The 13,822-nt window shown below is 42.3% G+C and overlaps 1 protein-coding gene across 1 annotated transcript in view; it reads right to left on the bottom strand.

Moving 5' to 3' along the window:
* Positions 1-215: 215 nt before the first annotated feature.
* Nlrp1 (NLR family pyrin domain containing 1) overlaps positions 216-13,822 on the bottom strand; it is a 57,005-nt gene continuing 43,398 nt past the window's right edge. The window contains exons 10-14 of the mRNA XM_051180103.1: positions 9,427-9,689; positions 8,810-8,935; positions 7,822-7,963; positions 1,471-1,515; positions 216-1,067 (exon numbers count right to left, since the gene is read on the bottom strand). Coding sequence (XP_051036060.1) covers positions 799-1,067; positions 1,471-1,515; positions 7,822-7,963; positions 8,810-8,935; positions 9,427-9,689 — 845 coding nt within the window. The 3' untranslated portion in view covers positions 216-798. The remainder of the gene's footprint in view (positions 1,068-1,470; positions 1,516-7,821; positions 7,964-8,809; positions 8,936-9,426; positions 9,690-13,822) is intronic.

The following is a 13,822-nucleotide window of genomic DNA, read 5'->3' as shown; positions in this document are numbered from 1 at the left end:
TTGTTGACTTGAGTTACATAAAGAGCTGCTAAGTGAATTTTGTCTTGGGATTAGGACAAAATTTCCAACATTTTCTGGAATGTGCACTGCACATCTGTGTAAATGAGAAATACAAAATATCCATCAACTCTGAGAGACAGTGGAGCATCTCTGTCTACAGCATCAAATGTTCAACCAAGCTTCAATGACTCATGCAAAAAAAAAAAAAAAAAAAAAAAAAGATCCATCTCATTAGTTTTCAAAGTTACTGTCATCTTTAACAAATGGTAAAATTATATTACAACAGTTGTTTTTGATTTATATTCAGCAGAATTGTTTGATTTATGTTCATATATATATATATATATATATATATATATATATGTCATTATTTGGGGAAAGGGGTTGAGGGTAGAAAAAGTTTGGGAAGCCCCTTTCTTTCCTATTCATAAGACATTGGCTTTCGAGGGAAAGTATCATCTCATTGTCTCCATTCCTATGCTTCCCAGTTCTACATGTATCATTGAGGGTCAGGTGGGCTTGAGGTTAGCCACTCAGGCCATAAGAGCAGTTTGGACAAGGCATGAATAGATTTGCTGGCTCCACCAAAAGTTTACTGAGATGCTCACCCCACATGAACATCTGGCTGGGGAAGGCTGGGTTCCCAAGATGTCCTGGAAACAGTGCCACCAAAAGGCAATGCAGATGTTTACTGGCTTATAGATGGAGAAACTTAGAGCCAAGAGAAGGCTAGGCAGACCCAGGACTCAAAGCAGAATGCTCAGCCCTCAGATGTCAAGATCGCACAGAGACCCTGTGCTACTTGTCAAGGAGGTCCATGACCAGGTGAGGATGGGTCTCCTCCAGAGCTCGGTAGACTTGGTCTTTGCAGGACCTGGTCCAGGACCGGCTGAGGCTGAAGAGCTTCCTCATCTTGTCTTGGTTGGTGGCTTCAGCCCGCACCGCCTCATACTCCCCTTCACTCAGCACCAGACTATGAAGCTTGTCCAAGAGAGGGTCCACCGATGTCACTCGGGCCACCAGCTGCTCTCGATGCTGGTCCACAAAGTGTAGCAAGGCTGGAGCATCTAGGGGTGAAGATGAGACTGGCACTGAGCAGAGAAAGGCTCCTCCATGGGCTCTCCCAGTGGCTTCCATTTCTTGTTCTTGTCACATACCTCATCTCACCCCTGACTTCTTCCTTCCTCTAGAAGATCATTTGAAAAATATCTTTACCTTCTAAAAGCCAGCCACTAGTCTGACAGTTAGTCTGACTGGAGGTGGGGGATGTTCAGGTTGGGAGTGGGTGGAGTTATTGTCAGCATGGGAAGCAGCAGTGGGGCATGAGAGGAACCATGTCCTGGCATGAACCTGTCCTGGTGAGGTCTGCAAGCGAGGTTCCCTCCTTTCTCACTGCCCTCCTCTCAAGGGTCAGATGGTCTACCAGCAGACTACTATTGGCTTCTCTGACCTCTTCTACATGTTACTGACCTTTGTGGGCTGCAGGGATCATGAACTGTGCAGGTCTGAGGTCTCCTGGAAGAAAGGAGAAGATAATGCATCTCTAATGAAGCCTGTCACCACTCAGTGCTCTCTGTGAAACTCCCAACCATGCCTGGCATTTGAGAATGACATAATCTGAAAATCTGGTATAACTCGGAAGATGAACATTTCCTTACTTACACATGGAATCTAGGCACTAGGCTTATTATCATAGAGAGAGAACACCTGTGACCAGCATTAGGCATTTCTCCCACATGATCACAGCCTCAATGTTATCCTAGACTGAACTTCCTGTGGAGGACTAACCAAGTCCCTTGCTGGCTTAAATCATTTGATATTTGATTCTGGGTGGAAACCTACTTTCTTGTCTTTGTTTGACCTGTACACTTGCATGCCACAGACATGTGTTTTTGATTTGGTGGCAGAATCAAGATGAAGAGAGTCTGAGCACATGGGAACAGTGTTTTGGTTTTAGTAGCAAGTGGAGGTGATTAATAAATTTCAGTTCACGAATAAGCCCAAGGGTTTGAGAAGACTCTAAATTCACTGTGCTCTAACAGTTTAGGGAAGTCATCCCAAGGACCCAGTTTGTAGTATTGGAAGCCTTGGTTCCATTTGTATGAAGGAAGGATGATATTGCTTATACCTCATCCTACCTGAACCATCTTGGCGCATCCTGACTGAAGCATCTAATGAAGAAAATGCCTGAGTGATCATGAATTTAAAAACAAAGATGTAAGATTGTGGAACAAGAGGTCCATGATTATACTTTTCTAGTTTCTGAATACTTTCCCTCATGGAAGGGAACAGATCTTAATGAGCCCCAAAGAACAGAATTAAAAAAATTAAGCGGAAAGTTTGGCTTACTATTACTATTACCGTTGCTCTCATCAACCAAGAATCACACTATGAGATGTGTATGAACATCATTTAACTTTTTCAAATATCCTCTGAGCTACTCATTCTGATTTTCAGTTTGCAGGTGAGGAAGGCCAGACTCACATGAGTTAAGTCACTTTCCAAGATTGCCTGAGGAGGGAGTGCTGGAGTGAGATTCAAACCCTGGCTCCATGCTGGGGCAGGTCAGTTCACCTGTATCTCACTCAGGTCAAGGCTGAGCCAAGTTTGTTCTTTGACCACATGTGGAGCCTGTAGACACTCAGCAGCAGGAACCACCACTGTTTGACAGCGGACAAGGGCTGGGAATCTCCAGAGGTACTGATTAAGAGAGCTTGTTTTTGGCATTGTGTACACTGGAGTAAGACTATATTGTTAGCTGCAATTATGAAATGTCACTGTTTGTTTTCTATTGTCTATGTGAGCCTTACTTACAATAGCCAACAGACAAACAAACAAACAAATGCAAAATGAACACAGTGGTTAGGGTGCATGTGAGAGGGCAGAGAGAGGGTAAAAGGGAGGGAGGGAGGGAGGGAGGGAGAGGGAACTGGGATCGACATGTAAAATAATAAATTAAATAAAAAAATGCTTTGACTCCAAAATTTAAGTTCAAGGACAAGTTACTGGGGAAAAGGATTTCTATTTTTGTTTCCACAGAAAATGAAAAGCTGTGGATTCCTTTCAGACTAATGTGGTTTGATCAAGCCAGACTGCCTGAAACAGAGTACCAGGTGATCCTACATTCAAAACAGCTGGACAAAGCAGCCTTGCAGACTACAGCCAGGATTTCTGCATCTTCTTAGAATCCCCCATGACAGTGCCCCTTACCAGCAGGAAGTAGTTTGGAAAGAACAACACCCGAATTCCCAAATATTGTCTATAAATGTTTGTTTTCATTTAAATGGACTTGGTTATATAAAACAAATAAATAAATAAATAAATAAATTGGGAAAAAAAAAAAAGAAAAGAAACAAATCCCGGACAGAAAACAATCCTGGAAATGAAAGAACTCTACAACAAAAACTTTAAGCCATACATCAAATAAAAATAGATGAAGGCCTTAAAGATGGAAACACATCCCTCCCTGCAGTGGTTATTATTATTTTATTTTATTTTGGAAGACTCAATATTGTGAAAATAGCCACCCTATTAAAAGCCATCTCCCTAACTCTAACCCTAACCCTAACTCTGGTCTACAGATTCTGTGTGGTCCCAATCATGATTCTGGAGACATTCTGTACAAAAAGTGGGGGAAAAGTCCTGAAACACATGAGGAACCAGAAGAGACAGTGTAGTCAAGACAATCCTGAATAAAAATACTGCTATGGGAAGCATCAGCACATCTTATTTCAAATTAACACTACTGCCATGGCAATTATAACAGCATGGCATGCATGCAAAACCCCAGGTCACTGGGATAGAATAGAGGACCTAGATAAAAGTCTTCATAACCACAGCTACCTGGCCTTTGACAAAGAAGCCAAAAGTGTGCTCTGGAGGAAAGACAGCCTGTTCAACAAACGATACCAGAAGACCTACATAGCAACACTTGAAAGATAGACTGTTTGCCTGTACATTTCTTTTTAAAAAGCCAACTCCAAATGACCAAAGACTCAATGTGAGACCTGGTACCCCGAACCAGGTAGAGGAAAAAGTATGGAGAATATTTCAACACAGCAGCAAAAGTCAGGACTGTGCGAATTCCTGGTAGCACAGTAAGCAAACTCAATAGTTGATAAATCAGATCTCATAACACTAAAATGTTCTGTAGAGCAAAGGAAATGCAATTGAGTGAAGATGCAGCCAAGAATGGGAGGAACTGTTTCCCAGCTAACATCTGACAGAAGATTAGGAACTAGCATATACACAAAACTCAAAAGCCTAAATTCCAAGGAAATAACCCAACAACAAGGTGGGCCATAGGAAGAACCAGAGAATTATTATTTTTTAAACAAAATTCATTTTTAACAACTGCCATTATCCTATATAATTACAGTGATTGCTTTGGCTTAGAATACCTCACAACATTAGCTTTAGGTCCAATAAACCCTGGCAATTGCATTTGGTGGGAGATGCGAGGATATTAACTGAAAAATGCTAGTATGACTGGGTCTAGAAAGTCAAGAAAGCTTAGAGCTCCCCAGGGGAGTAAAATTAAAGGGTCTTAGGGGATGCTAAGATTGGGAAGGGATTATATAAGATCTATAATTTTTTTTGTTTGATATTTTACAAAGTCAGAATGTCTAGATTTACTAATGCTATTTACTAAGTTTTGATTACCAGCCTTGCCATGTATCTTACTTAGTTCTGTTTCTTACTGCTGTGCTAAAATACTCTAACAAAGGTAGTCCAGGAGAGAAAGGCAGAGAGTTAGAGTCCATGCGAGTAGGGAAGTCATAACTCCAGGAGCTGGGCGAGTTGGTCCTATCATATTTGAAGTCAGGAACAAAGAGTAATGTTCCTGATATGCATGTCATCAGGGCTCAGATTTCTCGTTTTCATCTGGTCCAGGCTCTCACCCATGAAGTGAACCAGAGAATTCTTAAAGGAAAAAATATAAAGGAAACAGTTATACTGGAAGTGCAGGTTAAATTTCTTATGATTCCATCTCATCCCTTGAGAATATCCAGGGCACAAAGCTGGAGTGGATGTAGGGAAAGCAGAACACATATACACTTCCTGTGGGAGGGAAAACTAGTGCGGTCACTGTGGAAATCAATCTGCAGGCATCTTAAGAACTAGAAATAGAACTCCATAGAACCCAACCTTACCATTCCCAGTAATATATCTAATGGAATTTATATCCTGCTATGAGTACATTTGCATACCATGCTCATTCAATCATGCACTGCTCATAGTAGCTAGGAAATGCAATCAGCCTAGACATCCATCAACAGATGATTAGATAATGAATGTGTGGCACATGTACACCACAGAGTTTTATTCAGGTGTGAAGAAAATAACATTATGAAAGGTAAGTATACAAATTAGGAAAAATATTGAACAAGATAACCTGGACCCAGAAAGAAAACACTGTGTCTACCACATCAGTTTCTGTCCTGGAGTATTTAGTTTTATATTAACGTGGTGTACCCCTACCAGGACACTAGTAGTGGGGCAGGACTTTAGGGATAAAAGGAGGTCATAAGTATCCTGATAAAATGGGGGCAGAAATGTTCAAACAGGAAGTGGGGTGAGGGAATGGAAGAGATGAGGGAGTGGGTAGGATGTTGTTTCAGAAATGAAGATAGTATTTAAAAGTCACAAGGAAATATATATTTGGTAGTCAAATATATAAAAAACATAAAAGACTTTGAATTCAAGGCACCCCAATGGTACTTGAAATGGGAGGTCTTAGCAGTAGTGAGTTTCAAAACAAAGACCCAGTTCCAGGTGTGGGATATCTCCATAGAAGCTGTTGGGCAGGGAAGCCCTGGAGCTTCCCAAGACAATACAAACACATTTCATTCTTCTTCATTCCCCATCAGAACTAGTGGATAAAACCTTATGGTTGAAGACCCCAGGCATCATAGATACATGGTATAGATAATTCAAGCTGGAACTGAGTTGGAAGCTTCCTTCCTGTTGCTAAAGTTTCATACCGTTATGCAGGCTGCAGAGGAAGACTATCAACAATAGTCTAACCCAGTTCTGTACTCTATATTCTTCAAACCAACCTGTCAGGTGAGATGGTCCCTTTGCTGCAATAGTGGCACAGCTGTGGTGGGAGCAACCTGTAGTTCTAATCAAATTCCAGATAGGGTCCATCCCTAGCGCTATAAAGTTAGCAAAGCAAGCAAACCCATATCTGTGGAGTTCTTAGTCCCTTGAGAGAAGCTACTATTGCTGCTTAGATAAATGGACATAGTATCAATGTCCTTCTCAAAATCAATGTTTATCCTGCAAAGACTACTTTCAATATTCTCCAGAAAAGCCTCTCTTTGCTGTGAGTAGAGGTGAATGTAGATACGTACAGCTGTGCAGCATACTGAGAATAAGGGATGGATGAATATTCATCCTTATAAGTAGATATGTATGCCACACCCTTGAGGCTGTAGGAACATTGTGGAAGAGGAAGTGGAAAGAGTGTAGTAACATAAGATATGGAGAAGGGCTGTGAAGTATTGTCTTCTAAGCATGACATGACCATGGCCATCATGCACTCATAGCACCTACACCTACCGTCTCTGGACCCACATAAGCAGAGCCTGCCCATCAATCATCTAGACATGGGGAAGCAGCTCACAGGGACAGTACCATTTCCTGCTAAACCATTGCCAAATTGTGGGGACAAAAAAGTTTTACATTCCATTTGTATGCCTCTTGGTGAGCTTGCTAGGTTTTACCGGTTAGTACAAAGCCTATGGGCACACAGATGTTCACAGTTAAATTCTGTGGGACACAAAGCAAAACTTCATGAATGTGGGAAAAAGATTTGTATAAAGAAGAGGAGCTGGCAGGAGTAGGAGGGAGATAAGAAGGTGTGTACAAACTGGAGTTACTACAATGCATTGTATGTGTGTATAAAATTGTCAAAACACAAAATTTATTACTAAAAATTATGCATGGATTCCAGATTGGGTATCTCATGCTGGCAAAATTCCTTCACTTTAAACCTGAGGTATTATGTGAACTAGAGCCAGATCTTCTGTGCTTCTCAGAATCTGTCACTTCAACAGCAGTCCTGATGCAGGACTGAGAAAATGGGGCATATATATATGAATGATTTGGATATGATTTGTTCTCTGATAATGATCATGTGTTGAAAGATGAGTAACTGCAGCAGTAATCAGCCCTGGGGGCTATGATTTTATGAATGGACCCATACACTAATGCAATCATAATTGCGAGTAGTGAGAGTGATAATGAAAACCATTTAAGATCATTCAGTTTGAGGAAGTAGATCACCGGAGGCATGTCCTGGAATAGAATATTTTGTAAGGACTCTCCCTCTCCCCCTCCCCCTCCCCTTCCCCTCTCCCTCCCCTCCCCCTCTCCCTCCCCTCCCCCTCTCCCTCTCCCCCTCCCCCTCCCCTTCCCCTCTCCCTCCCCTCCCCCTCTCCCTCTCCCTTCTCTGCTTTGGAGCTACCAGGTGAACAGCCTTCTCTCTCAAGCTTCCCATCCATGATATCCTGTTTCACCTCTGGCTCAAAGAGATGGAGGCAGCTGACCATGGACTGAAACATGGTTCTAAGTTCATGAATCAAAACAAAACTTTCTCCCTTTGTAAGTTGCTTATCTCATGTATTTTGTCACAATTGGGAAAAGCTGACTAGCACAGCATCACATTTTAAACTGTGGCCAGACCACCTGTTATGGATCCAGCAAAACCCACGTAACTAATCTATTTCGTGGCACCAAGAATTAATGACAACCCATCTTTCCCCACTCATTGCCTTTTTTCTGCCTTTTGGGTATCTGGACCTAAAGTAATTTTACCTGGTTTCAGCAAGGTTTCCCATATGATATTCTTATGTTTCTTGTCTTGGATTTGCAGCTTAATCTTTGAATCCATGTAGCCAATATAGATCTCAGAGAAGAGCTGGGATTCCCTGGGGCTCCTGTAGCACAATACCAGTTCCTGAAGAGAGAAAAGAATTGTCCTGAGAGAATCCACTACTCATTCTGGGAAGGAGAGCTGTCCCCAATGCCATAATTTCTTTATCTTGCTCATCACATTAGACTTTGTCTATCTTGTGCTTTAAGGTAACCCTCTGCTTTGAATACATATCTTTATCCTGAAGGTTGAGGACCTAGCTAGAACCAATGCTGGTTACCTTTTTCATCACTTTGACCAAAACCTGACAGGAAGCAACTCAAGGAAGGGTTCATATTGTTGCTTATTTTCATGGTGTGAAACTCATGTAAGGTGGAGCTCCAGTCTTGGTGGCAGGAGCTTGTGGCATGGCTCTTTATATCTTAGAGGATCAAGAATCAACAAGTCTGATATCAGGAGCAAGGCATCAGGGCATGATTAGAAACCTCAAAACTTGTCACTAATGATCTATTTCTGATATCCAGGCCTCACATCTTTGGTTTCCACAAACTTCCAAAGTATTACCACTGTCTGGAGACCACGTGTTTAAACATTGACACCCATAGAAGACATTTCAGATTCAAACCCTAACAGCAATGGATGAGTGAGAGCTCAGCCTGAAAGTCCTGATCACACAGCCTAAGTCAGGCCTTGCTCTCTAAGCCCTGTTGTGCTGGATTCTTCTCTGTGCCACACTGAATAAAACTCTTCAATTCTTCAAGAGCTTCTATATTCATTTAATTTGCTATCTACCAAACTTTGGCGTATTTGTGTTCATCCTAGTCCCAGTTGCTTTTCATCCAGCTTGCAACCAAGCCTTGTTACCTACCCCACAGGTTTTCCCAAGCCTGCCATCTGACCTTGAAGGGCAGCAAGCACCTGGATGCTCACCCTTGGCATGATTTCCAGTTTCTCAGAACCAGAAATGATGTAGCGTGAGCCGATGTAAAACGTGTCTTGAGGGGGTGGCTTATTTATTCGCACAAATTGGAATTTCATTTCTTCATCATCAATGGCCTAGGGAACATTACAGACAGTGATTATCTAGACTTCTGGACTACAACACCTGGTCTGAATAAGGTGAGATGGCCGACTGGTCTACATTTGTGTGGGATAGGATAGTGACACCTCCTGGGAACCCTTCTGCCTTGTGTTCTGCCACATACACTGTTTACTTTTTGGCTTCAGTCATGTTCATCGTGGGAACAGGATCCTTGCTAGAGAAGAAGAGAGTTGGCTACATGTTGGTCATGGAGCATTCCTGTCCTTCTGATGGGTGGAAAGAGGCTGTTGAAGTCTGGGCATAGGTTTGCAAAAGGGCAATAAAAGCAGTTGTAGGAGACTTCAGTGTGAGGGGGCAGGAAGGGTGCAGAATCATAACATCATGGTTTCCCTTATAGAACTGTATCCCCACTACCAGTTAAGAATCTCTCCGAGGGGCTCACTAGCTGCATTTCAGGTTTTCTGTCTGCCCACCCTGGCCCCACTTTTGTGGTCCTCAGTGTCACCTTCCGAATGGTGCAGTCATTGGGGATCAGGTACAGATGAAGGGTGACTTCCTTGAGATTGAGGTGATAGTAGATCAATGTGATGGAAGTGATGGGGATGAGGTGTCTGACAGCAGGGATCATCCTCAGTAGAACTCCCATTGGGGAGAAGCTTGGGTTTTCCAGTACTGTGTAGTTCTGCTCCACCCTGGCTGGAGTTTCTAGGGTCATCCCATGTTCTTGAAAGTGGGCCACTTGGAGCCAGGAGATGTCCACCTGACCCTCTGTGAAAGAACAGATTCAAAGATGTAGATTTGGTGTTTCAGTTGAGCCACATTTGCCTAGGAAATAGTACTCTACCATTTAGGATGACTATGGTGGTTTGAAATGAGAATGGTCTCCATTGTAGCTCTAATTCTAATTGGCCTGGGTCTAAAGACCCAGAGTCAGATATAGGGGTTCATGCTGAAAGATCAGAGGAGCAGAGAAGCCAGCCACTAGTTCTATGTCTACCAAATCCTCAGACCAAGTGGGCAATCCTGTCTCTCTGAATCCTTAGACTAAATGCTGCCTCTATGAAACCAGACTGAATGCTCTGAGCTCCTGTCTCCTCCTGCTTTATATTCCTCTCTTCACCCAGCCATTTTACTTCCTGTCTTCATGTCCTTTGTACTGGGATTAAAGGTATGAGCCATCACCATTTGGCTCTGTATCTCTTTTAGACTGATTCAATCTTGTGTAGTCCAGGGTGGCCTTGAACTCACAGAGATCCACCTGCCTCTGCCTCTCAAATGCTAGGATTAAATGTGTGAGCCACCATTGCCCGGCCTGTATGGCTAACTAGTGTGGCTAGCTCTGCACTGTGATCTTCAGGCAAATTTTATTTGTTAGATCACAAACAAAATATCACCACACTCCATAGTTAGTGGTATTGTTTGGGAAGGAGTAGGAGGTGTGGCCTTGTTGGAGGAGGTGTGTCCCTGGGGTGTGCTTGGAAGTTTTTAAATTTGTTTTGTTTCCTGTTTCCTTTCTCTCCCTCATCCTTGCTGATGAGGATGAGAGCTCACAGCTACTGCTCCAGTGCTGGGCCTGCCTGCCTGCCTGCTTTCTTCCATGTTCCCTGCCATGATGGTCATGGGTTCTAACTCCCTAACTGTAATCATCCCAATATCTTTCTAAGTCACCTTTGTCTTGATGCCTTTTTAGATTTATTTTTTGATGTTTATGAGAAAAACAATGAACAAAAAGCCATGAGTTTTTTATTAATTAATCTCCAGTGAGAACACAGCAGAACACTTGACCATTTCCTCACCATCAATTCACAGGGGAGGTGAGTGTGACATGCTCAGTGGTGACTTATGTTGACTGCCCTTCACTAAAGCAGCTCTGTCTTTGTCCCTGGCTAGCTACTGGGGGAACATTCACAGGGAGTGGAGTTTTTTTGTTGGTCTCATCTATAGATGCTATAAAGAATACAATCTCAGAGGCTACTGTCAGAAAATTGACAACCAGCATGTTCTCTGAGGTGTTGCCATCACCAGCTTCAGTGTCTTGGGATTGGCAGTGTCTACTAAAGTGCTTGCTGCAGGATGGAGTTTGCTGTTATGAAAGAGACCCTAGAGTACCTACCTTTGTTCACTGAAGACAAAGCTGGATGACCCATGGAATGGTTAATGTCAAATGTGAGCTTGGTGAAATCTAGAATCACCTTGGATATAGGCCTCAGAGTATGATAGAAGGAGATTATCTTGATTGGGTCAATGATTTGGAGGACCTGCCCTCTGTGGGATCCATGCACTGGGACCCAGATAATATGGAGAAGTTCACATGAGTACAACATTCAGTGGTTTAGCTCCCTCTGTTGACACAATTTACCAGGCATCACTAGCTCTATGTCCTCAGACTACCACTTCATGATAAATTGTTTATTTTTTTATTTTTATTGTGAGGCAAAATAAAATTTTCCACTCTAAGTTTCTTTCAGGTATTTTGCTTGAGCTACAAGGAAATGAATGAATGTGCACAGATAATTGATGTGGTTTTTAGGCCTTTGGAACTGTTTTGTGTCTGGGATGTAGAAGAGTTTTGTATTGAGAACTAAGAAAGCACTTCTATGCTGGCAGCAGAGATCATGGGGACATTACAGCAGAAGCAGGAAGACAAGAATGCTGACAGCGACAGTGGGGGCAGGTCATGACACTCCCAGAGAGTACCAGGTTTCTACGGGGAACTGTAAAAGATCCATTCATGTGACATTTTGGATAAGAATCCACTTTCTTGTTGACTGTGTCCTTTGCCTTACAGACGCTTCTCAGTTTCAGGAGGTCCCACTTATTAATGTTGATCTCAGTGTCTTTGCTATTGGTGTTATGTTCAGGAAGCAGTCTCCTGTACCAATTTGTTCAAGGGTACCTCCCACTTTCTCTTCTAAGAGGTTCAGTGTGGATGGATTTATGTTGAGGTCTTTGATCCATTTGGGCTTAAGTTTTGTGTATGGTGATAGACATGGGTCTATCTGCAGTCTTCTACATACCATCATCCAGTTGTGCCAGCACCATTTGTTGAAGATGATTTTCTCCTCCCATTGTATACTTTTAGCTGTTTTGTCAAAAATCAGGTGTTTGTAGGTGTGTGGATTAATATCAGGATTTTTTGATTTGATTCCATTGGTCCACATGTCTATTTTTGTGCCAATACCAAACTGTTTTCAGGACTATAGATTTATAGTAGAGCTTGAAGTCAGGGATGGTGATGCCTCCTGAAGTTCCTTTATTGTACAGGGTTGTTTTGGCTCTCCTAGGTCTTTTATTTTTCCATATAAAGTTGAGAATTATTCTTTCAATGCCAGTGAAGAATTGTGCTGGGATTTTATTGGGGGATTGCATTGAATCTGTAGATTGCTTTTGGCAAGATTGCCATTTTTATTATGTTAACCCTACCTATCCAAGAGCATGGGAGATCTTTCCATTTTCTGGTATCTTCTTTAATTTCTTTCTTTCTGCTGAAGAGAGTTTCAGGCAAGGAGTAGAGAGGAGTAGAGAGGTTATGTGAGGTTCATGTGATAGAACTGGAGGGGTGGAGCTACCTTTGGAGTCCAATGAATGACATCAGGAGCTCTATAGCTGGGCATGAAGCTGCAGGAGTTGGTATTTATGCTGATAGATTTTTTTTTTTTGTCTTGCTGCAGTCTGATCATTCCTTGGAATGCCCTGATTCTTCTGTGTTGACATGGTAATGTCTATTGTGTACCATTGTATGCTGAAAATAATATTTTAAGATTTCACAGTTAAGACATTTGTTCCAATCTCTGTTGTGAAGTGGACGTTATGGACTTTTAAACCATTGGAATCATTAAGGACTTTGGGGATCTTTGAAACTGGATTGTACTTTGCATTATGAGACAAAACTTTAATTTTGGAGACAAGAGGTGGAAGTTAGGATTAAAATGATGCGCTTGGGTGTCAAGTTGACAGTGGGTGGAATGGTGATGTTGAATGTCACTTGTCAGCTTGATATGATCCCTGCTAATGGATGCACCACTCTGTAACCCACCCTTTCCCTGTCCTGTCAGCACTGAGTTTGCTTTCAACTTGTGCCATGGCAGACAGCATTGCAGTGTATGTCTTTCAGCAGAGAGCATTTCAGCAGAGAGTGTTTCTATTTCTCTTGGTTCACTGCTTTGGAATCAATAATCACCAGGAAATGAGACAGTGAAATTGTTCCTGCACAAAGTGGTACAGCTTAGGATTTCCATCATTGACATGACAGCTAGTAATTTCACATGGAGCACACATCACTGAAATGTCCTCTGTGTGGCAGTTCTGGGCCTTGAAGCCCTAGCTTTCCCCAAGTCAGGTTCCCCCAGCACAAGATCCTTGCACTTACCCATGCTTTGTGCTGTACCAGTTTTCACAGAATCCTGGAAGATGCCTCTTCAACTTCCTTCTTGATAGGCTAAACCCTAGTCAGGACCTTCCAAGGACTTAGGAAAGTGGGGTGCTGGAGTTTTCATTGTTGGAAAGAGACATTTCCTGAGGCATCTAAGATGACTTGGTAAATTCATACATTTCTTTTCTCCTTTTACATTTTGTTTTGGATACAGGGATTTACTATGTATCCTTGCTAGAATTCATAATCCTCCTTCCTTGGCCTCCAGAACTTTGGGATCACAGGTATATGCCACCACCCAGCCCTGTGACTGTTCTTCCTACAATACTGTTCCTTCTGTTAACCATAAAAGAATCACATACTTTCAGTTTTCCAGTGGTATAATTTTCTGAATGGAGAGTGGGAGTTAGAAAGAGGAAAGGTGGTGGTCTGCAAGAAAAAGATTGAGTGGTGACTGAGACAAGTTGTTGGGGGAGACCAGGAACAGTTTGACTGAACACATTGTATACCATTGGAAGTCACCACTTGG

This window comes from Phodopus roborovskii, unplaced genomic scaffold, assembly GCF_943737965.1.
Source record: "Phodopus roborovskii unplaced genomic scaffold, PHOROB, whole genome shotgun sequence".
Classification (NCBI taxonomy): domain Eukaryota; kingdom Metazoa; phylum Chordata; class Mammalia; order Rodentia; family Cricetidae; genus Phodopus; species Phodopus roborovskii.
This window is presented reverse-complemented; position numbering and strand designations above follow the sequence as displayed.